This window comes from Pogona vitticeps, chromosome 3 (assembly GCF_051106095.1).
Source record: "Pogona vitticeps strain Pit_001003342236 chromosome 3, PviZW2.1, whole genome shotgun sequence".
NCBI lineage: Eukaryota > Metazoa > Chordata > Lepidosauria > Squamata > Agamidae > Pogona > Pogona vitticeps.
This window is the reverse complement of record NC_135785.1, coordinates 58,906,958-58,934,359: the sequence shown is the minus strand read 5'-3', so window position 1 is coordinate 58,934,359 and position 27,402 is coordinate 58,906,958. Positions and strand designations below refer to the sequence as shown.

At 41.5% G+C, this 27,402-nt stretch overlaps 1 protein-coding gene across 1 annotated transcript in view; it reads left to right on the top strand.

Annotated features, from left to right (window-relative positions):
- SORCS1 (sortilin related VPS10 domain containing receptor 1) overlaps positions 1–27,402 on the top strand; it is a 545,549-nt gene that overhangs the window by 407,454 nt on the left and 110,693 nt on the right. Inside the window, exons 7-8 of the mRNA XM_072995575.2 lie at positions 11,003–11,121; positions 18,780–18,869. Coding sequence (XP_072851676.2) covers positions 11,003–11,121; positions 18,780–18,869 — 209 coding nt within the window. The remainder of the gene's footprint in view (positions 1–11,002; positions 11,122–18,779; positions 18,870–27,402) is intronic.

Sequence of the window (27,402 nt, the reverse complement as noted above, 5' to 3'; positions counted from 1 at the left end):
GGTGTTAAATCTGAAGCCTTTTGCTTTTATTTCACACAAGCTCACAAATTTGAGTGAGCTGTGTGAAGTGGAAGAATGTGATGTTTTGAACTGATAACATTTCCCCTTCGCTGAGACATTACTTCCTAAAATATAAGGATTACAAGAAGATATTCTGCTGCTAAAATGATTTATCATGCCTTCTCAAGCCAAGGCACAGCCCTACACACATTACTATGGAGTACGTACCACTGTACTCAACAAAAAACTATTTCAGAGTAAACATGCAGAGACTCAGCCTTTACTCATATTTGCAGGAGGTCTTGGTGTCTAATTTCTGTAGAAATGCCTTCCCTCTGCCCCATCATTGTATATCCAAAAGATAGTACTAAACAGAGAAATCTAAGCTTTACAGATGCGTACATAGAGCTACACTAGCTGGTGACAAAAATGACTGGTATTCTGTTTGGAGGATTCCCCCCCCCCTTTGGTAAATTCTGTTTCGATAAAATCATTCTGGGTGGTGATTGCTAGCAATAACAGAAGGGCACCATTAGGTATACACTGTTTAAGTTTAACTAATTTAATTTTTAAACAAACTGGATAAACTATATAACTCAGTTCTGTGCCATTATCTTTTAAAATAACGTGTAGTTAGAATTGTTGTGATGTATAATGCAAACACTAATATTTTTTTGCAATATTCCCTAGGGAATTTTGCTCAACCGTACATTACGAAGCTAAAAAATTAGAATGTATATTTATATTTAATAATCTATATTGTTGTCCCAAACCTACTTTAAATAAATGAAACGACGAGTGAGTGAGTGGTGTCAGTTCCTGCTTTTTCAATTGAACAGCACTCATATGAAGTTTATCTCCCATTTCCATTTGCCTGGTTTTCCATCCCTTGTGTATCACTGTGAGTTTGCATCATGCTTAAAAACCAAATGGGAAAATAGTTTCAGGGAAAAAATGGCAGGGTTTTATCTCTTTCAGGTGAAACAGATCCAGATTTTTTTTGAGGTTTACCAGATAGAGTCTTAGTGCTCCAGCTGTGAGATGAAGATATATATATGGAACTGCTATTGCTTTGGTCACCATGGTCAATGACCTATGTTAGGGTCTGGATAAGGGGAATGCTATCTTGTTAGTTCTTCTAGACCTTTTTATGGCCTTCAGGGCTATGGTATACTGCTGGATTGCTTGTCTGTTATAACTATAGGGGACAGAAACCACATTGCAGGATTCTAATCCTCCCTGTCAGGGTATGGTGGGAGAACATTATTTGATTTACATGAGGCTGCTGGGAAAGGTCATTCAAAGTTTTGGAGTAAGGTACCAGCAATATTCTGATGACCCCCTAACCTTGTCCTCGAATGACACCTGAACTTGACAATGGGCTGGGTGTAGTTGAACAAGCTGAAATTACATCATGACAAGTTGCATTTGCTGGCAGTAGAAAATGAGGCTCAGAGGTTGGGATTCAATCTTTTTTGGAAGGAACTGTGCCTCTCTAAGAGGTCAAATTCGTAGTCTAGAAATGTACCTTAATTCTGAGCTGTCTTCGGATTTTAAAGTGGTAGCAAGGAGTGTGTTTTACAACTCCACTTAGTGCAACAGCAATTATCTTTTCTGGATCATTCCAGCTTAGCAATAATCATCCATGCTTTCATTATATAGTGCCTTGATTACTGCAGTGCATTTTGTGTGCCCTTGAAGAGGGTCTAGGATCTCCAGCTGGTGCAGTATATGGCAACTAGACTGTGAACTGGTATAATGGTCATGTGACTATCATCCCGAATATCACGGGTTGCTAATGTCTTCCCAGACACAATATCAGTTTTGGTCTTTAAAGCCACAGTTTAGAGCCTTCTAATAGATTGCCTGTCTGGGTTTTAAACTGTTCAGGGAAGACCCTGTTAAGAGCACTTGCAGAGTTTTACTTGATGTGCATGCTGGACAGGACTTTCCCACCTACACTCCTGCCCTCCGTAACAATATCTTATGACTGTCTATTTTCTATTACTTTTATCTCTTATCTATTCTCTAACACACACCAACTTTCCACTCTCTGTCTTGACCCTTCAAAACCTCCTCTCTAACTCCCCTCAGTCTCCAACTGTTCTCTTGACTCCGCCCCTCCTGTCCTGCCATAGGCTCCTGCCCTAGAGTTCCAGATGATGGACAGGCGTTACTTGGGCATTCTGCCACACACACACCCGTGAACTAGATACCCCCTAAAATTACAATCTGTTACCAGCCTCGCTGCTTTTAGTGATGATGTGAAGGCTCATATTTTTTTATTAAAACTAACAACAGACTGTCATGAACCCAGCAATATTGACTTTCATTGAAGGGTATCAGGCTGCTGGGACCAGTACTTAAAACTCAGCCCCAGCTCTGACCTGTGGACAGTGAGAAGCTAGTGACTGTGACTCAGATACAGATACCAACACTACGCAGTGGGAGGAACTAAGTCTGCATAGGAAGGCTATGGTGGGATCAAGACCCATGATCTGAAACTGTACCCCACTTCCATGCCTGAATAAAACTGAGTTAGAACCCATCTGTGCATCAGGAATCCATGGAGCCTATGGTTGAGGAGACCCCTTGACCTCCTCATTGTTTGGTGGGGATGGTGAGGGTCACACTGTTCTTCGAAATGCATCTGAACATGGCAGTAGTGACCTATTTACAGAACCTTACACAAAATTAAGTCATTACTTGACATAATCAATGGAATAATGGAGAATGAATCAAAAAGCATATTTCCTGATTTTAGAATGAGAACCGAAAAATTTCTGTTTGGTCCCACCAGGGAAAGCTGTTTTTCAAGAAGCAAGGTGGGTGGGGTACAGCCTGAGAAAAGCATGGGTACAGTGTGGTTGTACCCACACTAATTGTCTGCATTGTCAGTATAACACATGCAAAGTAATGCATAAGCAGTTCCAAACCAATTAACATGTAGCCTGTGGAGAAATTTCATTGACTAGTGGCAGATGGCAAATTAGGCCACATTTCCATGTGTATGATGAACAAGGTAATCCAACATACCATGAACTGGAGAATGAAGAAACAAAGAATGAGTTGCATTTTGGTAGGGATTGGACCAAGCATCCTTCCAATGTAACTTCTGCTCAAAAGCCTCTGTCCTTGTTTGTAGGATGATCCCAAAGAGCAGGGCATTCTAGCATGCTACAAGTCACCTTACAAGTAAAATACTTGTAGTCTTTCCTCATCATAAAAAGCAAAACTACAGACTCGGGATGGTGGTGTTGACCTACACTGCTTAACTGTAAATGTATGAGTTTTCCTCCAACTACTCTACCCTTTAGGCAGGAGAAAGTATTACTGGCACCAAATCTCATGCTGGACTAAGCTGCTGGCCATTAAAATTTTGCATCATTGAATACATGACTCAAATGTTAATTTTGCTCACATATGTAGCCTATGTTTAAGTATGTGTCTAATGAAAAATTTTATCCTAGCTTTTGGTATAAAAGCAAGAAACAAATGAATTGTCCTCAGCTAAGCCATACAGACCACACTGAGCAGTGCTGTGTGGTGATTCTCCCTCTCCTTTTCTTGTTCAGAGCCGAACAACATTTTCAGTGTTACCGCAACAATCAAAACAGCAGCTGTTGTTGGAGATGTGAGTGCTGGAAATGAGAAGCATAGCATCCCAATTATTGATGGGAGGTGGAACATCTGTGCTAGAGAGGGAATGAAATTAATTCCAGAACTCCACAGTGGAATATATTAATTGACATGAATTAAGTGTAAGTGATGAGGTGCTTCCTGTACAACTGGGTAAATAAAGATTCCTCATGGAGTGAATACCGAGAGAGTAACTGCTTCTCTGAGGAACCCCTTCAAGAAGAAATAATTATTGTGTAAAGAGCTATGAAAATGTCCACAATATTTATACATCTTTCCCTACTTTCCTCTTACTCATCAGCACCCTGCAATCTTCAGCCTATCTCAGCTCTCTTCTTCTAAATCAACAGAGACAGCATTTGCAAATGGGAAAAGTGCTTCATTTTTGTTTTGTTTGCTTGCATTCAAAACTACTATTATCCCCCCCAAGCACTAAAGGCAGATAAACCTGAGCAGCATCCCCCTAAGTCAGAAGCAATTTGACAATCCATAATAGCACCACCACCACCACCACAGGGAAGCTTTCCATATATGGACCTGACAATTTTTTCTCTCCTTTCTGTGGGACAGTTACTCCTCTGGAACTGTTTACAAGCCAAAATTGTTTCTTGCTTGTCATGCACCACCATCCCTCTACAGAGGTAAAAATCCGTTAGTATTAACTCTCTCAGAGACTTCTACCCATGATTTGGAGCAGAGGCATCCTCCTGGAAATGGCTATGAGGAACAGGCTGTTTGAGCTGTTAATATCTTTATTTTCTAAATTAGAAAGGTGCAGCTAGAGATGAGCATGAACTAGTGATGGGGACAAATCAATTGATCCATTATTCATCAAGGTTAATGGATCAACAAATACAAATATATGAATATTTTTCGACGTACTGATGGATCAATTGGTTGATTCGTCTGCATTTTAACTACTATCACACTGCCCCTCGACAACCTAGAGACACCAAATTTGCAGGGAAGCTTCCTCAGATGCTTTCCTACAAATCCTGAAAGATTGGTGAACATTGGATCATGGACCCCCGAGTTATATAGTCACAAAAAGGACCCCCAAGAAAGCTCTCCCCAGGTACTTAAAGAATCCAGAATCACAATGGAGCGTCCTGTGTCTTTCCCCAACAAGCCTGCCATTCACCCATAAACTGGTTCCCCCCAGGAGAGTTTACCACACGGCACAGAAGCCCATGGCATTGAGGGAGTTATATTTAGCCCCAGAAGAATGAGAGGTCCCTTTGGCAGAGGCATGCATGAGGCATTGAGTTTGTCTTCAGCTCAGCGCAACATTACATTTGCCACTGAAGTAGAGTTTGCCCTCGGGAGAACTGGAGGCATCTGGCAGCACAGCACACTTTTTGTCTCTGTCAGGCACTGAGGTAGTTGACAGCAGGAAAATAGGCTCTTTTGGCCCCATTGGGCACTGAGGTAGTTGGCAGCAGCAAAGTGGCATGTCTTGCCCCATCGAGGCACTGAGGCAAAAGGCTGCAGAACAAAGGAAAGGTTTTTGACCCCAGGAGGCAACTGAGGTTGCTTGCAACTTCCATCAGCACCATCAGATGGACGGAGTCGGTGCTACTAACAGCGGTTAATCCATGGGGCCACAGGGCTGTCAGAAACAGAACAGCTCTGCAATCTGAAGCCGGGTGATGGGGTGACACCCGGACAGGCTTTGCTTGGGTCTGAGACAGACCTAGGAGACTCATCTGTCACTCACCACCAATGTCTAACTAGACTTGCTGACAACCTTCAAACAAACAGAGATGCTCGTTTAGAACTGGAAAGCTGGGTATTGCAACTTAGCTGCTGAGACCACCCAGATACGTGGTCAGAGTATGTCTCTGAGATGGAAAACATGCACTCGCTCTGGACACTGGTGGGAGGCATGGAAAGGAGGTCCATGGTCACATTAGACAACTCCAGCCATATGATTAGTTTGAGATGATTGGTGGGGCTGAGGGGGCTCAGCCAGATATTCCCACACCATTATCTCTGCCAAATCCTCCTCAGCTGGGTCTTTCCTCTGAGACAAGTGCCAAGGTCACCACAGAGCTCCAGTAATGGTAGTGGTAAATGAAGCCTACACCAGGTGAAGTCCTTCCCTGTAGTTCAGACAAACCACCCTGCCCCTCATGGCCTGACGTTCTCAGCCCCCCACACAAGTGTTGTGCCCCCAACACCCTGCAGACTTCAGTGGAGAGCTCCGTCCTCCACTCCTTGAGGTCTGAGGTGCGTGGATCACACAGGCAGGCCATGCAGTAAGCTGTGTCGCTGTAGACAGGATGGAGTTGCTTCTGCATGCCTGCCTGCAACCTCTTCACCAAAGCCCTGGTCAGTGGAAGGAGGGAGAATCCTGTTGCCACAGCAGTCTCCAGGGACTGATCGAGGGCATGAATCAGGGGGATGACCTGCCCCAGGCTTGCCGTATAAAGACACAAGATGTCTGTGGTTTCCAGGAAGGGCTTGAGCACCTCCACCATCTGGGAGAGGGCCAGCCAATCTGTGGCACTGATGCCCACCTCTCTCCCCCTGGGCAGAATGGGCAGGGAGGACATGATGTCCTCTAAAACAGCCTTCTGCTCCACCAGGCGGGATACCATGGTGTAGGTGGAGTTCCACCTGGTGGGCAGGTCTGTCAGGAGAACGTGGGTCTCCTGACCCAACTCCTCCTGTCTCTCACGCAGCCGGTGGGCAGCTTTCAGGCTGTGTGAGAAGTGGCCCACCAGTTGGCAGCATTGCTTCAGAAGTGCCCGCATCTCCTGGGTGCCTACGTCCCACTAGGGCTTGACGTGGCTGCCCAGGCCAAGGGCATTGTGCACCACAAGGTGTAATTTGTGTGCCATGCATATGATGCCCTCAAAGCTAACCACATTCACTTCTGCTAACATGTTCCACCCAGCATCTGTGACCATGTGGCCACAGGTGACCTTCCTCTCTGGTGCCCACTCATGCAGCATGGACAGGAACTCATTGGCGATGTTCCTCCCGGTCGCCTGAGATTTCATGTGCCACACCTGCAGCAGAACAGACTTGTAGCCTGGGGGCAGGGGAAGGGGCTCCCTTTGCGGCCCTGTCACCGATGCCCTGCCACTACTCAAGTCCTCTGGCTGCCACCAGTGGGCTGTGAGCAAGAGGTAGCCGTGCTAACCTCCACTCCACAGGTCTGCTGTGAAGTGCACCTTGCTCCTCTGTAGCAGTGAAAAATGGTCTTGGACCATCTCCCTCACAAAGTCATACAGCAAGGGCAGCACTCTAGAGCTGAGAGTTCTCTGTGAGGGGAGGTTGTACCAGGTGGCAAAAAAATGCAGCAACCAGTGGAAGGCTTGGGATTCCACAATGGACAGTGGAAGTCCGGGCAGAGCAATCATCTCAGCGACAAGACTAGTGGCCTGCCTCATGCTCCTGGCCCCAGAAACCCCTGTGGATGCCTCCTCATGCCTCCCTCCTGCCACCCTGGAGCTGCTCTTTTCCCTCTCCCAGACTGTGTGCACGAAGTGCCTTCCCCAGACAGGTTCCTTGGGTGGTGCCTCTCCAGATGTTGGCGGAGGGCGGTGGAGGACAGATGCCTGGGGTCTGACCCCCTCCGGACAGCCATGGGTCATCGCTGAGCACCGTGAAATGATCCCGCATGGCCCCTCTGCCATGTTTGCCCAAACAAGGACCCACTGCCTGCCCCTGACTGCTGGCCTGGGAAGAACTCTGTGTCCCAGGGGTGCTGCTTGTGTGGGAGGAGGGAACAGATGACTCTGGGGATGGGTGGGGAGGCGCTGTGAAGCCTGCCCTGCCATTACTGGTTCCGGATCAGACTGGGGATCTTCAGAAACAACCAGTAACTCCTCAGGCTCCTCTAGGAAAAGGAGCGTCAGTTCTGTTCGCACCTCTGGAATCTTTCCTTCCATGCCTGCCTGCAAGGCCATCGGAGGAGGGACAGTGGCACTGGTTATTGTAGACGTGGTTGTGTACGTGGTGGTTGTGATGATGGTGCTGCTACCTAGCCCACGTAGCTGCACAACCTTCTTCCCATTGGATTGCCCCTGAAGAAATACCTTCACTTTCTCCTGCCTGCCTAATAAACCAACTAAACAAATAAAGCAATGGAGACTGAGGAAGGAAACTAATAGAGGGTCAGAGAGTGTGTGTAAATTTTATTTTTAGAATGATGGTGGTGTAATTCTTTTACTAAAAGGTGACCTGCCTACCTAAACAAAGCCCCAACCAATTTGGGGAAAGGAAAAAAAAATTCCCCTAAAATAAACTTTTGAAAACTGAATATAAAGGAAAAGAGATTCCACAGTCGCATGATGAACCACCACCACCGGATTATACTGTACACACAAACAAGCCTCTTTGATTGATTTGAATTTGAAATAAAATTAAGCCCTCCCAAAGAAGTAGCCTAAGCTACCTGAAATCCCTCCCCAAATTCCCAGTAAAGTTGATGATGATTGATGAATGATGCTCAAAAAGAAAAATATAAGTCTTTGCTTTGCTGCCACAAAAGCTAAACCACAAGAGCACCAGCAAGCTAGTGAGCAGCAACTGTTCTCACTCTGGAGAGCAGGAACAGAAGTGGGGAACAGCCAGATGGGAAAAGCTTATATGAAGCATCTGTAAACGTACATACACCTTTCATCAGCACTATTGGCTGCCAGACATGCCAATCCAGGATCCCTGTCCTGATTGGCCAGAGCTTCGAATTGGCACCAGCAAGCTCAGAGAGGCCCCCAAAAGGGGTAAGGAATATAGACGAATATGAACGGATCGATAAATAAAACCGAGAAAATATTCGTCAAGCCATATTCGACCTGATTTAAAATTTTATAAATATTAATTGACAAATATATGATGAATTGGCTATATTCGTCAGAAAAACTGATCCATTTTTATATTCATCCCTATGTCTAGTGTGAACCCCTGGCTCAGCAGTTTGTGCTGGTTTGTCTTTCAGACAAGCAGGTGCTCGGTGCTTCCCAGCTCCTGCTCCTCCAGCAGGCACCCACTGAGAGGCAACGCCCCAGCTTGCCTTGTCTGGGTGCTGCCTCTGATTGGGCACCCACCAAAGGAGGAAAGGATGGAAAGCACCAAACACTTGTGAGGCCAAAAAACAAATTGGCATGAACCACTGAACCACCAGTTTATGTCCATCTCTACCTGCAACCAGTTCTGCAGTGGTCTCTGGTTTAGCCTCAAGATTGCTACATCACAATCATTGTCTCAGAGCACAGGCAAGCATTTACATGGCAGAGTCACTAATAAGCAGCACATTGAAATGAACTTGTTGTTTACCGGCAGCTAGGTTGCTATTGTTACAGCTACACAAATAATTTGTTGCACTGTGCTTTATTAACACCTTCTGTTGTCATTACCCATGGAGGGGAACAAAACAGCAAAATAATCTGGCACTCTCTAGTGGAGAAATCTGATATTAGACCTATTAAAAATTTAAAAGAAAAAAACAAACAGTTCTTCCTTTCTGTGTAAAATTAATTAGAAAATGGCATAAAACCTGTTAAAATCCTCAAAAATGCAGGCGACAATATTAATCATAGCACCTAAGTGTAATTACTTACATATTACTGTGAAAAACATTACTCATTACACCTAAGTTGCTGTTACATATGACACTTTAAAAGTAACTTTGTGATAATTATTTACATTGCCCATTACAAGATGCCTTGTTCAGGTAACTTTGTTACTTGCAACTTATTACTTCTGAGCTCTGCTGAAGAATTATTACAATTTTTTGTACAGAAAAAAAGTTTAATAAATTTTGTGGTTAGAATGCTACTTTGTTGATTGGGAATTAGTGCATTTTTAATTGAAGAAAATAATACAGAAAAAGAACTTATTCTGTAAAGTATCTGTGCCAGCCAAGATCATAGGTGTTAAAGCCATCAACGTGAAACCATTGACAAAGCTTTCAGTGGTGAATTGCCATGAGTTAAAAAGTCAGCATAGGCACACTGAGTTAAGTGGCTGGTGTGCATTTGGAAATGCCTATACCGAACTTTTTACTGATGGTCTCTCACCACTGAAAGTTACCCTGATAGTGTTACCTTAACAAGCATAATGAGTAGGATTTGGGCCAATATTTAAAACCTAATCTCTGTTTCCATTTACATTCTCTTAGCCTGCTCTTTCCTTCCAGCAAACATATTCACTGTCGTCAGAACACAACCTGCAGGAATTGTCAGTGATGTTTGATCTATATACAGTGGTGCCCCACTTGACAACGATAATCCGTTCCAGGAAAATCGCTGTTAAGCAAAATCGTCATCAAGCGAAAAAAGAAAAACCATTGGAATGTATTGAAAACCGCTCAGTGTGTTCCAGTGGGGAAATACCTCATTGTCCAGTGAAGATTGCCCATAGAGAACTGTCAATCAGCTGTTAAAAATGCTGTCTTCCAAAGCAGGGGTCCAGAAAGCAGCCATTTTGAGAAAGGAGGGAAGCCATTTTACGAAGGGAAGCCATTTTGTGGAACCGGAAAAATTGTCATTTAGCGAACAAATGGTTCACAAAACAGGCTCCTAATAGACGTCAAGCGAAAAAAAAACCCATTGGAACCATCATTTTGCGATCGTAATAGCGATCGTCATCGTTAAGCGATTTTGACGTCATGCGGGGTAAGCATCAAGCGGGGCACCACTGTATGTGTAACTGTGGTTTTGGGTAAAAAAGATATTTGCCTTCCTGACTATTGCCACTGGAAATGATTGTGCTAATTATTTCCATAGAAGTGCTAGTTGCTTTATCTGCTTTCATATCATCAAGTGAGAAAAGTCAAGGGACTACTTTAAGGCAAGGGAGTATTATGGCCTTGAAGAACTTAGGGTCTGGATGTGCACAGGAAGAACACATGGCCACCTTCAAAACCACCCATGCATGTAGCTCTTTTTTATCTTATAGCAGAGGAGAAGAACGTTAGGCCTAAGCCAGCCAGTGACGGCTTCCACTGATTCAGCACTTGCCTTTGTCCTTTAATTGTTAAAAAGAAATTTCTAACCCTCACCAAAATGGTTGAAGGAGGGAAAAGGGAACATAAGATAATAACACATAAGGTCTGTGGCCTACATCCAAAGACAAACAAATGGACTTCTATCCTACCTAACGGTAGGCAGAAGTCCTTTCCTCTCTTGTTTCCCATACCTCCAATCTTTACCCAAGAGTAGAGTTTCTTTAGCGCCAGAGGTTAGAAGTAGGCTAAAAGTGACAAGGAAGGGGATTAGTCCCTTACCTTTTCGAATCTATATCGGTCAAGCTATATTGGTCATGATTTTTATTGAAGGATGCAAAGCATATCTGAGATAAATGTACATCTCAGATTATAAAGATGATTTTCTTTGTGTGTGTGTGATTTCAGATGCACAGTACATCACTTGCAGGATGCAGAACTGTTCTGAAGCCATAAGAAGCAAACCTTTTCCAGGATACATTGACTCCGACTCCCTCATTGTCCAGGATGATTATGTGTTTGTTCAGGTCTGAAAAAGCTTTCTCACTGATTGATTGCAAATCATTTGTCCTCTTTTTGCTGAATTTTAATCTCCCTTCCCCCACGTCGGCAACAAAACGGTTGAAGTGAGTAAGTGAGTGCTACATTTCAGTGCTTCAAAACCAAGCATCATTCCCATCGGGGGATGCTAATTGTTTCCTTCTGCCTCTGCCTCAAGTACCTTATCAACACAGGGGTCATGTTGGAGGAGGGGGAGCTTTGCCTGGAGTGTGCACAAGGTGTACAGAAATAACCTCCTTTGCCAATCAGCCAAGCTCATCTTACATTCTGAGAGTATTCTCCCATCTCACCAGCTTTTTAAGTTTGTATGCCAGGTTCTGATATCACAGCCTCAACAGACCAATCAAGTTTTTTTTGTATTAGTTTGAAATAAAGGGGGAGACAGCGGTACAGGAGAGAGATGGAAATGGAGCGCTTGAGAAGAGTAATCAGGCATGATTGTCATGCATGGGCTATGATTATTGAGAAAAGGATGGAGATGAGATATATTCAGCTGTGTTCCAGGTGAAAGCCAGAGAATACATCTGAGCCATTTCAGGTTTCATTATCTTCCTGCTGCTGTCCATCTCATAACAAAGAAGGAAATAAAGTGCATGTGAAGTGGAGACGAGCTGTAAATTATCTGGCTTTGAACTATTTCACAAGGCCTCCCTGGCTTCATTCAGTGCATGCATTTCAGACTGACCTTGGTGTGGTCCTGCACTGAGGTTAGGCTGTCTGTCTTGGCTATATTCCCAAATCGTGTTTCCTCTGGAGCTTGATGGGGAAAAAAAGAAATTGGCTAATCACCACACCACCCAATAACACCTGCCCACCAAGCAGAACTTCAACCAAACTTCTTGGATGTTGGAAACCATAGACAAAATAATTACCTTGTGGCAGAGCACACAGTTTCCAAATGTCCCAGGTTTTATCTCTTGATATTTCCAGATAAACCTGGGGAAAGTCACAATCTGTAACACTGAATACCATCAAGAATACATACAACTGACCTAAGTGGACTAATGGTCTGATCTGCTATTAAGGAAGTTTCCTATATTCATATGACATTGCATTTTAATTCCACAAAGGATATGCTAAATTCTGTTTTTCAGAGGCTATATTCATGTGTCCTATTAAAAGAAAATAAATGAAGAAGGAATCAATGACAGTTGTAACTGGGTGCTCATTGTCACGTCAGCTAATCTACTGTAGGAAGAGATGAATGTTTTCTCCAAGTTACACCTTTAACAAAATATTTTCTTTTACTTCCTTTCCTTTCCAAAATCCTTCCTGCCCAAAACTCTAATTTTGAAATTTTCCAGACCACATACCGTGACCATTTTCCATGATTAGTTAGATCCTGGTCCAAAATATTAACTGAAGGAAAAGATTGTGCTCTGCACAAAACTCATTAAATAGACAGCACTGTAAAATTATTTTTATTAATTAGTGACCAAACTCCTGATAGAAAATTTCACCACAGTAGGTCCATGGAGTCAGTGGGGATGTGGTGAGTCATCTCCTCCATAGATTAGGCATCCTTCAGTCTCAAGAGACTATGGTAACATGTTCTGAATAGAGGACTTGGAACAGTGTCTAGTGTGGCTGAGAAGGCCAATTCGAGAGTGACAATCCCTTCCACACTAAGGACAAATACAATCTGTCCGCTGTCCAGCTCCCTGATTTTGCTGGTTTCGGGACTGCCTCTTTGCCTCGGCCTGCTCAACAAGTGTCTCTTCAAATCCTCCATAAATTCTATTAATTCAAATGGGCCTACTCTCATGCAAATTACTTTAGATGTAGTAAGTCAGAATCAGGGAACCAATGGAACTTATGAAAGAGTTGATTCACCAAATCCCCATTGATTCAATAGGCCTACACTAATGTTATTTACTACACTAAGCAACCACATTTTGGGCATCACTATCATTTATTTATTTCCAATCTTTCTGGGTGAAAATTGTTATGCTTCTGGCGCAGAGTAAATGAAGACACTTTACCAGTTCTTCTTTGACGGTTATATTTACATACATGTACACTTATATACAGGCAGGTCTCTACAGCACATCTAGAAGTCTTCACACAGTCCGACAGCATGCGTGGCAGAAAATCCCATCGGAAGAAGAGAACATTCTACAGACACAGTCCATATTTATACATAATCTTGTCTCTGTCCAGTCCAATCGGGTTCCAGGTGACCTCATCTCTGCACCTGGGCTCTTTCTGGTTTCACCTCATTGCATCAGCTTAGGATGATTCAGCTTTTCTCTCATCTGCACATAATGGCAGCTCATTAATGAAACATATATGGGTTCAGGCATATAAAATTCTATACCTTGACACCCCTCCTAATTTTTTATGCCTGAACACATCATAATCCCAACACATTTACACATTATTTTTTAACTTTTAATTTTAACACATACTTGTTGCCTATAACCTCTGTGTGTTCTGTATGCACCTTTGCATCTGTGAACACCTTACATTTCTTCATGTACTTCATTTCCTCATCCATGGCCTCTAACCATTTTCTTTTTTCAAAAGCAGGAAGTTCTAAAACTTCTTTGTAATTTTTTGGTTCTATATAAACATGACACACTCTCACACCACCTATTCCAAACCTCTTGAGTGGTATACCCTTGTTTGTCCTTTGGGACCTTCTGGGACCTTGTGTTTCTGTCTGTGCCTCTGTCTCACTAACGTCGCTAGCGTGTGTTTCTTCGTGTTCTTCGTGTTCTTCAATAACTTCTCCATCTTCATCTTCTCCATCTTCATCAGCAGAGGACCTTGTGTCTTGCTCATGTGTTTCTTTCTGTCTAAACTGACCTCTTCTTTTTTCACTCAGTGGAATGTATAATTGTGAATTTGCATGTACCTTGTCCCAGTTCTCCCCCTCATTGAAACTGGCAGACCTAGAAATTACAACGCTTCTATCACCATCTAGAAATCTATACGCCTTTGAGCTAGGCTCATAACCCAGGAACCTCATTTTCTTTGTTTTCGCTTGACCTTTTCTCCTGAGTTGCTTTGGCACATGTACCCAAGCGGTACATCCAAACACTCTTAAATACTTCAAACAAGGTTTCTTACCAAACAGTAAATAATATGGGGTTTGATCTATCGAGGATGACCAAATTCTGTTAATTAAAAAATTCACAGTTTTCAAAGCTTTGGCCCACAGCGCATGATGCAACCCTGTGTCAGCCAGCAGTGCATCTTTCATGTTCTGGAGCACCCCATTCCTTCGCTCCGCCACTCCATTCTGAAATGGACTATAAGGGCTTGTTTTTCTATGTCTGATTCCTGTGGATTCTAACCACCTCTGGAATTGTGTATTTGTAAACTCTGTACCTCGGTCAGTCTGCAATTGTGCCACCTGGTGGCCAAAGCGCCGCTCAATAGATCTAAGCCAATTCTTAAATGTTTGAAAAACTTCTGTTTTGGATTTCAGTGTGAACCAAAACGAAAATCGTGTATAATCATCCACAATTACCAATGCAAATTTTGCTTTTCCTAATGAAGGTGGAAATGGCCCTATTAGAACAGCATGTACCAATTCAAATGGTCTATTTGTCTCTCTGGTACTCTGTCTCCCTTTTGGGGCAACTTGTGTTTTGCTTTGCTTACAAAATTGACAGTCCAGGTAATTCTTACAGTCTCTTATGTTCACATCTCTAGCCATATTTTCCATTTTTTGCACTGTCTTAAAGTTTACATGACCCAGTCTTCTATGTAGTAAGTGCATACAATTGTCATGTTGGGGTTCATTTCTGTGTACCATGTGTGTGTCTCTGTGTGTTTGGCCTTTTAATATGTATAAATTGCCCTCTTGCTTCGCTCTGGCCACTACTTTGTTATTTTTCTTAATTATACATTCTCCTTTTTCAAACATTACACAAAACCCCTGTTTATCGAGTGCTGACACACTTAGAATATTATAATCAATTGTGGGTGTAAGTAACACGTTACTTATCTCCAACTTCAGACTGGGAACAAACACTCTCCCTTCTCCTGTTACGTCTGCTTTTTGTCCATTTGCCAGCGTCACGTTCTTCAGCTCCATCTTTCCTAGAAAACAAAACATCTCTACATTGTTAGTCAAATGATTTACGGCCCCCGAGTCAATTAGCCATTCAGCTGCGTGAGTGTCCTTGAAGTTATCTGTTGTTTTTCTGCTGACAAGAGAGACCGATCTCTTGCTGCTGCTCTCTGCAGAGCGCCTGCAAACTGCTGCCTCGGAATCCTTTCTGTTTGGAAACGTCTCTCCTCTCAAACAATCTTTTTGCAACTGATTTTTGGACCCACACTGGTAACAGGCTTTGATCATCATGGCACGCCCACGCTGCTCTCTGTTCGTCTCTGGCTTTCGTCTTCGGGACACGCTGCCGTCTGGACTCTGTCTCTGTCTCTCCCGGTCAGCTCCCACGTGGCTTTCTTCTGCAGCTTGGAATCTGTTTTTCCAATGTTCCTCCTCCTGCAAGATTCTGCTTGTTACATATTCAAGAGTTAGTTGTGTATCGGAAAGGCTTTCTAAGCTTGTAATAAGCATGTTAAATTCTGAACTTAAACTACTCAAAATCAGGTAAACCTTCTGCTCCTCAGGGAAAACAACGTTCATTAACTGCAGTTCATTGAACAGTCCCTTCATGGTTTGTAAGTGCTTTGAGGCACTTTCCCCAGACCTCATTTGGCATTTATAAAGCCTCCTGGTTAGGGAAATCTTTGTGCCTGCTGTTTCTCTCAGATAGATGCCTCTCAGTCTGTCCCAGACTGCCTTGGCTGTGTTCAGTCCTTGTATATGTACTAATTCTTCATCTTCTAGGGACAAAATAATAGTACTCAGAGCTCTCTCATGCTCTTCCTCTTGCTCTTCTGTTAACTGGGCTGGAGGACGGTTCACATAAGACCACAGGCTCTCTCTTCGTAATAACATTTCTGCTTTGACTGCCCATGTCCTGTAATTTTTACCGTTCAGTCTATTTATGGCCAAGCCTCCTACGCCTCCCGTGCTGTATGCCATCCTGCCTTCTCTCGCAGTTCTCTGTTTCCTTTCCCCTCCTGGGCTAACAGACAAACTGTCTTCTCCCAAGTCTTCTACTTCACTGCCACTGTCACTTTTGCTCTCTTCCTTCATTTATTTACTTCACCCATGTTTACTCACCACCGTCTGTCTTGCGCAGTGCACGTTTCTGGGCCCATGACCTCTGTTACGCTTCTGGCGCAGAGTAAATGAAGACACTTTACCAGTTCTTCTTTGACGGTTATATTTACATATATGTACACTTATATACAGGCAGGTCTCTACAGCACATCTAGAAGTCTTCACACAGTCCGACAGCATGCGTGGCAGAAAATCCCATCAGAAGAAGAGAACATTCTACAGACACAGTCCATATTTATACATAATCTTGTCTCTGTCCAGTCCAATCGGGTTCCAGGTGACCTCATCTCTGCACCTGGGCTCTTTCTGGTTTCACCTCATTGCATCAGCTTAGGATGATTCAGCTTTTCTCTCATCTGCACACAATGGCAGCTCATTAATGAAACATATATGGGTTCAGGCCTATAAAATTCTATACCCTGACAAAAATCCTACCAGAGCAGTTGACAAGATGGATAAAAATACATTAATAAAATGAATGATGAACAGTGCTAAAAACTCACAGAAACCGATCCTTCAGGACAATTAATGTTAGAAAGCCCTGCGAGGACGGGAAGGAACAATCCAGTGGAGACTTCAGGCAGTCTTTACTTGCCAGCTACTTTTACCTGGAACACTTTCCCCAGAGAAAGGTGGCAGTAATAGCCCTGTAAGGAAAGCACATTTGGAACAGGGGTGCAAAGAAGTCTCCTCATTTCTTTGCTCTTTCCTCAAAGCAATTTTGAGTGAATTACCCATCATGTTATGCACACCAATGAAAGTTTAACCTGTGTTGCATAGTTGAGTCTATAAATGCAAATTAGACGTACATGTTGGCCTGAGTGAAGGCCTGTGCAGTTCTAAGGCCATATTTTGTGTTATCAGTTTGAACATTCTTTCCTAAGGAAAGAGAGGTGTGTTGAGGTTGATCTTCTTAACAAATACCAGCTATCAAATAACTCACTTTAAAACACTGATATTGTTTAGCATGGCAATAATTCTTATAGCTCAGATAACAGAACAGGCATTTGCTGTTTGCCTTGTTGCTCTATACAAGATGTTGTAAAGTTCACATTTTCTTTTACTCTTTGGGATAATGGATTGAATGCTCTGTTTCTATGTAGTTGGTTTATCATGTAAAGAACTAACATTTTCATTTAGACAAACAATTGGAATGTATACCTTGGTCTGAACTGTAAGAGGCTGCCAATCCATTTCTGAGCACAATTCAAAGTGCTGGTCCCAACCTATAAAGCCCTAAATGGCTTGGGCCCAAGCTATCTAAAAGACCTTGTCTCCCTCTATGAGCCTGTCTGGGCTTTAAGATCATCAGAGGAGGCCTTTCCCTCAGTCCTGCCACCTTCACAGGTGCTCTTGGTGAGGACACAGATTCTGCTCCCAGACTCTGGAACTCCCTCCCACAGAAAGCTAGGCTGGCCCCATCATTGCTAACCTTACACAAGCAGGCAAAGGTCTTTCTATTCGGACAAGCTTTCCCTTAATAATTGGTGGTCCGAGATGGGTTTTTAAATGAATAGTTGTACTCTGTTGTTTTAAATGTGTTTTAGGATTGATTTTATTAGTGTTTTTAATGCAGTACTTATTTAATTCTTTTTGAACATTTGTAAACCTACAGTTTTTAGCTTCTACATATGGTATTTTAATGATGTAAACTGCTTTGGGTTCTTTTTAAGGAGAAAGGTGGAATGAAAATATTTTAAATTAATTAATTAATTAAATTAAATTTCTTTTCACATTTGCCTCCTGCTATCAATATTGAATATTGATATTCCTGACACGTATGACTATCCATATTAGATGAATGGAGTATTTGAAAAAAAACCCTAAAGCAAAGCAAAGCGTGCTGCTTATATACTGCCCCATAGCGCTTCAAGCACTCTCTGGGCAGTTTACAAGTTAATTATGCAGGCTACACATTGCCCCCCAGTGAGCTGGGTACTCATTTTACCAACCTCGGAAGGATAGAAGGCTGAGTCAACCTTGAGTCAACCTTGACCTCTTGGATAGACCAGATAGTTTTGGTCATCACTGTAGGGTCATGAATTCAAGAGAAAATGTTTTCCCAACGTTCAGAAGAAGATGAAAGCCCTTGTCATTATACTCTCAAGTCTTGATAGATACAGAACGCACTTATAGATATAAAAACCACCATTGACTTGACTATTGCAATTGCTACATGCTCAACTAAAGATTCAAGAGGCAACATCTAGGCACTAATATTTGCAGGTTTTCCCATGTGCCCTTTTTGTCTTTCTGTACAAACAATCCAAATAGCTTATGCTCTTAACATTGTCAGTTTCCATTGCTGACAACTTGAATGATGGGTATTTTGTCTCCTGCTGTAACTGCACTACTGTTTTAGAGCTGTCACTGACACCTTCCCCTTTCCAGCATGCCTGTTATTTTCTCTTAGGCCTTAAAAAAATGAAATGGAGATAATGATAACCTTGATAATAAAAGAAACAATGTTATATGTTGCAGCTGACATCAGGAGGGCGGCCTCATTACTACGTGTCATATCGGAGAAATGCATTTGCACAGATGAAGCTTCCAAAATACGCTTTGCCAAAGGTAAGTAATGATCACAGTCATACTAAACCTTACTACTCTTGAGCAATGCCATCAGGAGTGGTTTAATTAAAATACACCCTCAGTTTTTTCTCTAAAAACATTCAAGAAGCAAGAAAAAAACACCCACAAAGGGCAATATTACAGGGGATTGACATCAGTTGAAAAAAAATTATTGATTTCTAAGTCAGCGGGAAAAGTAATTAGCCTCATTAATGGCATTTAGAATTCTTTATTATTATAATGTTTCCTTTTCTCACTTTACCTTCCCACTCCCAGAATAAAGAGACAGACACAGATGTTCGGGTTAGCTAGGGCCACATTTATTGAATTATAAATTTTCACTTTCAGCATGCAGAAAGGGCCTGAATGTAGTGTGGTTTCCTGGAGGCAGGCTCCAGGTGTACCTCTTAACCCCTTCCCTGATCCCTAATGGGTGAGTCCCAATCCCCAGGTCGGTCCAAGTAGTCCATGGACAACTTGTACCTGGCTTGCAAGAACTGGGAGTCTCTCCCCAGACAGTAAACATCCAATCCTCCTGAATTTGGGCTGCCAGTAGCCAGGTCTGGCCCACAAGCTCCTCTCATCATTGCAAGTGAAATTCTGGATCCTAGTTCCCACAACACTGGGCACAATAGCATCCTGAATGTCTACTGGGAACTCATTGAAACTGATTTTCCATTTCCCATTACTACCATATGACCTATTTTAAAATGGTGCCACTACCCAATCTGTGCATAACATCCCAAGGGTAATCAGTATGGGATAGGCAAAACCCCACCCACCTACCTTTCAAATGCTAATCAAGTAAGGCAAGCCAATAATTCCTATCTGGCCTTGAAGTGATCACATAAACCATACTGGACCCAAGGCAAGCAGGTGGGTTGCTTTGGTTGGAAGAGCGCTGGCTGATAACGTGGCTCAACTAGTCCCGCCCCCAGTCCAGCAGTGAGGAAGACACCAGTGGGTGTCCCTGCCTGCCCGTCTCTGTCTGAGAGGAGGGGGCAAATAGTCATCACCAGCACATGGATTCACACCAGCGGAGGTATGCTTTTTGCTCTATTAGTGCAATGTAATGGGAATTAAAGAAAATACTATTTTGCTATGTGTTCTTCACATCTTTCATAATAAAGACAATGAAGAAATTGTTGGTGAACCTTGAAAAGTCAGAATCATCCTGTGGATCTGAGGGGTTTTTAAAACCAAAATAAAGTATGTTTATAAGGAAAAAGGCAAATTTCAATCAGAAGTTATCAACATTTTTGATGTTTTCAAATTATCTCTTTCAAAAGTGAGAGGGGCAAGGAAACTGTTGTTAATAAGTTTTGTTCACAACCCAGACACATTTGATTTATCACAGCAAATGCAACAATTATGAAATCAAAATGAAACACATATACACCAACAATATGACAATTGACCCATATCTAAAAGCTGCAGAACCTTGAACCAGGGATATTGGGTATGACATTACTTGCCATATTCAAGGTTCTGCATCTTTTAGATATGGGTCAGTTGTCATATTGTTGGTGTATATGTTTTTAATTTTAATTTTATAATTGTTAAGTTTGTTTTAAATTGTTGTTCACATTGTTATGTTTGTTTAATGTTGCAAAACAGCCAGAGTGGCCTTGGCAGCCAGATGGGCAATATGAAAGTCAAATAAATAAATAAATATACAAAAGTGTGGCGCTGATACATCTGGACATTGTTACAGTATAGCAATATACTAGATTTTGTTTTTTATGATTTTATGTTAGCCTTTGCAGGTATATATCGGGCTTGTTTTAATTCATTTTTAAAATTATTCAGCACCCACTTCTTGAAAGCTTAAGATTCTGAACTAATGTTTGAACTTTCTCAATTGTACCAAGTGCTTTAAAAAAAAAGACTGAAACCTTCAAGGTTTAGAATACTCTAGGAGGATTTCTCCTTTCAAAATACATCCTAGTCAAATAAGTCTTTATTTGACAGAGAGGCTTGAAAAGTCATCCAAACCCTTTTCAGAAAGTTATTGTAATGATTCTACTAAAGGTCACCTGGAAATGCCAAACTGCAGCTCATACACACCATTTGGGATTGAGGTGCTTGCAGCCTGATGGGCAGCCTTTCCAAAACGTTTCACTTCCATTTTCTCATCTTTTCCAATTTTTGTGACAAACTCAAGCAAGTTTCTTGCTTATGTTGTTACCCCTGTAACAACAACATCCTGCCAGAACATGAAGACCAGTTTTCTAACCCTTGGGCTTTTTGTATTGCCTTGAAAGTATGATGAGGCCAAGCAATACTGTTCCAGGAGAGGAAAATACCTCCAAAGCCTGTAATATTTGATGTAGATATGGGAAGGATGCTCGCTAAATTTCTCATCCTCATATGGCTGTCTAGACACAATGGGACACATAGTTGAGGAATGGTGAAACCCCATGAAACGTGTTGTGTCTGGTAGAGGAAAGTGAGATGAGTGGATTTTTCCTCCCTCCAGAAGTTTTCAGCAGTTTGTTCAAAATGTCTGCGAAACAGTTTATGCAAAATTAGAATCCATTTCCTTAGAAAAGAAAAGCACCACATGTGCAAATGCACAATTGCACAGGAAGGACTGATTTTTTTAAAAAAATGTGAAGAACTCATCCACTGCTTTGTATTTCGAACAGTCTGTTAAACAAAACAGCAGCTATTGTGTTTTTTTCTCACCTAGTGGAAGCATGTAAACTATCAAGGGGATACAATCATAAAAAAATTTAAAGCCTCTCATCCACTGGGGAGGCAGAAATTGCGGTTATTCATCCTTGCTTAATTCAGTTCCACAGAACCCCAAAACTGAAAACTTTGGGTGGTATGCATAAATGATGCAAAGCTAAATGACAGTAGCTGCTGCCTTACTGATAGAACTTTTCAAAAATGAAAGCATCAAATGGGTTGTTTGTGTCTTTTAGACCAATGAGGCTTTTGTGCTTGCTAGTAAAGCAAAGCAAAACAAAACAAAGTGTGCTGCTTATATACTGCCCCATAGCACTTAAAGCACTGTATGGGTGATTTACAATTTACTTATGCAGGCTTCACATTGCCCACCCCCTCCAGCCAGCTAGGTACTAAATTTACCAGCCTTGGAAGGATGGAAGTTTGAGTCCACCATGAACCGGCTGCCTGAGCCCAGGATCATGCTAGATATCTGAGCCCAGGTTATGAGCAGAGTCTCCACTGCAGTATTTCAGTGCAAGAGAGAGGGGTTTGATTCATAGGAGGAGGAGAAATAAATTTTATGCAAATTACAGAATCTTTGATGAAAAAGGTGTATCATTCTTGGGCTGGAATGATAAATCTCGTGGGGATTAATGAACACATCATAGTATGTATCCATGGGTTAAGTCCCTCTCAGCAAGAACAAGTACTTCAGTGTGATTTCTTCACACTCCTAGCATCTGTCTCCTGTCTGCTTATTCTAGAACGTGACTATAGACCAGATTAAAATATACTGCTTGCTGTAGGATAAAAAAAAATTGCTTATATTATCATTGCAATTGAAAGTGAAAATTTTCAGAAGTTTTAGCTCTAGCAGGGAAGATCATGAGAATTTCAGCACATTTTGAGGGGAAAAATAGAGGAAGTTGTTTTTGTGCCAAACACTATATATATATTTGTTTTAAAACTTGTATTTTGGATATAAAAACCTTGACATTTGTGTAAAAGACAAACTATTAACTCAAGCGTTCTCCACAAGCGTTCTCCACAAAAAGCACATTTTTGCACGTAAACACACAGAGACAAATGAGGAATGTTTTATTTATTTATTTATTTATTTATTTATTTATTTATTTTATTTCTATCCCGCCTATCTGATCATATTAGACCACTCTAGGCGGCTTACAGTAAAAACAACAATGTAATTTTAAGATTTTACAGCAGAAACGTAAATAAATAAATAAAAAAAAACAGAATAAGAAAAAAGATCGTCAAGGGTTTTCTGTTGGGAAGGCCCGCCTATACATCAATGTTTTTAGTTGTTTCTTAAAAATGCCCAGCGAGGGAGCCGCGCGAATCTCAGGGGGCAAGTTGTTCCAAAGGCGAGGAGCCACTGCCGAGAAGGCCCGGTTTCTGGTCTTTTCCTTTCGGGCCTCTCTCGGCGTTAGGCTCCTCAGCCTTATCTCCTGGCTCGCGCGAGTGACACGGGTAAAACTAAATTTGCTGGCACATTTATTCTGGCTCAGATCAGATGGCAGAAGAGCCAAATAGGAGGCAAAGAATGAAGGCAATAAAGGAACTAAATCACTGTAGTAACTTCCAGCATCCCTAGGTTGCTAAAGCTATTGATGGTGAAATATATGCTGGTCTTTTTACTCCCGTGTACAAGTAAACAATCTCACAATGAAATAAAGGTTAATCATCTGGTCCAAACAAAATAAAATCCAAATGCAGTATTTCATTAATTTGCGCAATGTACTGTACCTGAGGATGCTAGAATTGGCTTGGATGTAAACCTCCAGCTCTACATTGAGAACAACATTGTTTTTTCTTCCAAGCCTGAGTAAAAGATGAGAGACACCAGTCACTGTTCTTCTTTCCATTACTCTCCTAATGCACAGAGTCTGCTTGCAAATTCTTTTCACATCCTCTGCATGAGCCTATTGTTCAGACCATACATTAACAAGGAATTGATAGTATAGACAGGAAATAGCCATTTGGAAAGCTTGGCCTCACCTATCTAGAATCAAGGGAAGATTACATTGTGGTACACACTAGTTGGGGATCAAATGCACCAAGTCATGCTGCCATTTCCTGTTTCTATAGATTTTCTCCCACCAAGGCACCCAGTTACCTTTTCCTTTCAGTTGACAGCAGTGTGTCCTAATATAACTCGAATCCTGATGGAAGAAGCTGCAGGCTAGAAGTCTACTTTCTTGCAACTTCCCAAGAAGTTTCTTGCAACTTTCTTGCAACTTCCCACAGAACTCAGCTTGGGCTCTTTATTTTAGAATCTACAAGCCTCTTGTAAAACCCTTTCAAGTTGTGTGGACTGGATTGGCAGGGAGAGCTATAGGAGCATTGTTGCTTTTTTCTTGAACAGGCTTGATTCTGCTTTGATTCTTGGAATACCAGCTAGCTAAATGTGAAGAGAAACGACAGAAGAGAGCAAAAGAACCATCTTCACAGTTTAATGGGAACAAGGCTGGTACTGTTGGGAGGATGCCCCGTGGCATCCTCAAGGTTTCTTCTCAGTGGTTGGGTAGAACATTTATTGACTGGTTTAATTTTGTGTGGAAATAACTCATATTAAATATTTCCCAAGTAGCACTCTCTGATGTAGGACTCCACTTTCCTTAACAAGCCCCAAGAGTCCCCCTGTCTGTCACCTGGTACATGAAGCAGATGTTGCTGAATTCACCTACAGGGTGATGTTTAAGGCAACAAGGCGCTTCATTGCAATCTCACAGTATCTTCAAAGTATGATCAGCTAACTCTGTATGCACCGAGCTGTGGTAGAAAAGGGGTGTTTAGTATGCTGTTATCAAAGCAAGTGGCTGCCTTTATTAAAAATGAACCAAACACAGCACAGTCAAAAGGAAATGAAACAAGCAAGGTCCTTTATGACTAGAGAGTCTTTAATCTCTTCCAGCTCAATTACTTTGCCCACATAAAATCAATGGTGTAAAGAGACCACAGCAGCTCATGGAATTTAGTGTGAACATTTGGTGCCCAATCAAAGTGACTTGATCATGGACCCCACCCCCCTCAACTTTAATGTGCTTGCACTGAGAATTATTCAGGTATTAGGTTCATCGCAAATAGGTAAAAGGAAAACATGCAGAGCTGACATTCATAGTTTTTCACTATTGTGATTTATTTTGTTCAGAGCTTGGACAAGTTACTTTTGGGGAATTGAAATTCAAAAAGTAACTTCTATGAGCTCCAGTTTGGGGCATATACATTTGAAGTAATGGTGAGCAGCCTATAGACTGGCCTATTTGCTAAGTGGGTATGTCAATATACACAATTTTATAATCTCTTGAGAAAACCTGGAGAAATTGGGTATGTGAGGTCGCCAGCCAGAATTATTATTTTTACAAATAAAATAAAATAATGGCCCAACTCTTGTATGTGTAACTTTGTGTGGTGGAAACTAATGATTTCATCAGTTTGTGGGATGAAAATGGGTTTAAAATTAATTAAATGCTTCTTATTCCTATTTCTCCATTTCCACGGGGCTCTCTTTTGCCCTGGGGAAACCTTTGGGAGCCTTGAGAAGGAGAAAAGATAATTACCACCAGTAAACATGACCCGGTGGTGGTGATCTGGTAGCCATTTTATATTCATTGTAAATGTTACCAGTGTGAGTTTATGACATCAGCTTCCACAGTAGAAAGTTGTGGAAACATGGTTTGGGCCAATGATTAAAAAATTAAAAAAATAAACAAATCAATGTTAGGACACTGATATTAATCCCAGTATTATTTGTATAGTATCTTTAACAGTGTATTTGCCAAGATGATTGCTTTTGTAATTAAACTTCGATTGCAATCATCTCAGTCTCAGTTTTGCTGCATTTCTCTAGGCCCCTTCTGTATTTGCATCATATCCTTCATTTGTCTTGGACTGTGAGATTTGTATATTTGTGCTTATGGAAATTTGTGTACATTTATTTATATATTTTACCCTACTGATTTTTCCCCATTGACTAAATTGTATTTCTGCATTTTATTCTCAGTTGTGCTGAACATAGCTGTTCACATTTTTGAAATGTATACATTATTTTGTGTGCACTTTATTCCCATAATAAACAAAAAATAATGAAGAAAGTGGCAGTTTTTTTTTTTTTTTTTTGCGGGGGTTGCATTTTCATTTTCATGGTCTTTTGCTGAGTCTCAAAAAAAGAGTCTCTGAACAACTAATATTTAATATAAATGAAAGAGGGGTGGGTGAAAATGTTGCATCTCTTTCATTTTTCTGCTTTGCTTTATCCTTTCTTTTACTTGCTATCCATCAAATTACCAAGGAAATGTTTAATTAAATAGTGAGCTGTTATCAGCAGTCAATCAGAATATACAGAAGTGGGAGAGTGGGAATTCTGAACCTGTAAGAAGGCCTGGATTGGTTGGGACCCGAAGAGGGAAATGATTTCATGCTTTGCTTCAGTCATTCTTGTGGAAATTTTTGTACTAGCTCCTGTTGCCCTTCATCTTGTATTGTGCTGTGCGTTGCCTGGCTGCTGGACGCAAGGAAAGAAATCATCAAATAATCAGGAGAAGAGAAACCTCCCAATGTTCTATTAACTTTTTGGGGAACTTTGATTGGCTTTATCCACCACTTTATTTATTTGCTTCCTTTTCTTAGTTTATGGGAGAGGGTGCTATGTGTATGTTTTTTTTATTGTTATGTTCTATTCACTTCATTGCCCCTGTTTGTTTGATTTTAAAATGTTTAGTTTGCAATGCATGTATTCTTTTAAAAGTGTGTGTTTTGGTAAGTGTTTGGGGGGACTCTTTTGTTTGCTTCTTGAAGGTCAGGGTGAATTTTGTGACTTGGTGGAGTGATTTCTCTTTCTCATTTTTTGCCTGATGATGATGGTGGCGGCGATGATGATGAATCCATAATATAAATTAGTGCTGCCTACATAGGTCTAATGGTGATGATTCTCATGTACTGTTGTCTGCTTTTTTAGTAAATTGAGTTGACTTTCTCTTTTTCTTGCCTTTTTGCTTTTTTGGAGTAGTGCTTTTTCATTTGAATGGTTATTTTAGAATGTTTGCACCAGAAAACATGTGGGGGAAATAAAATAATAACATGACTTAAAAGTGGTGATCCCTTTCATGTCAAACAAAAGGACCACTGCACAAAAGGAAATGACACCCACCCAAAGTGTAAATGAAACCTTTTCACCATGCAAATCCCTAAAAAAATAGTAGAGGTCAAGGCTTGCACTCAGATGCAACAACACAGCTACCCTCTCCTGACGTTAAGCTTTAATGTTTCATATATGCACCTGAATAGAGGTAGGCATTCTTTGAAATCACGGACACATTCAGCCATTTTAACCATTCATCTACATATAATGTGGAAAAATTCTTTTGTCATTGTCATTTTAAAAATATCTGGCAGGCATTGTTCACAAAACCTCCGTCCCTAAACAGGTATAATAAGCTCTATGGAGGTTCAAGAATGAAGGTATTCTTAAAATCAATATGTTACTGTATGGTCTCGTTCTCTCATGTTTTCTTTTATATCTCACACCCATTCCGCCTGGTAGGGGAGTGTTACATATAAAGCTTATAGCATGTGCCCTATCACATATGCCTGACCACTGTTACCCTGCCAGAATCATTTATGAAATTGCAAGGTCTTTAATGATGGAAAGAATCTGCACTAATCCACTTTTAATTGGTAAGTTGTGATGACAACAGAGCTGACCATCAATGGAAGGAACAAAATCCCACAAATTTGACCAGGAGTGGGGAGACCGTCACAAAAGCTTTGGCTAAGATCATAAATCAGATACGGTGTTTCTGCCATTAGATTTGCCAAAAGGCCATGTTCCACCAATCAG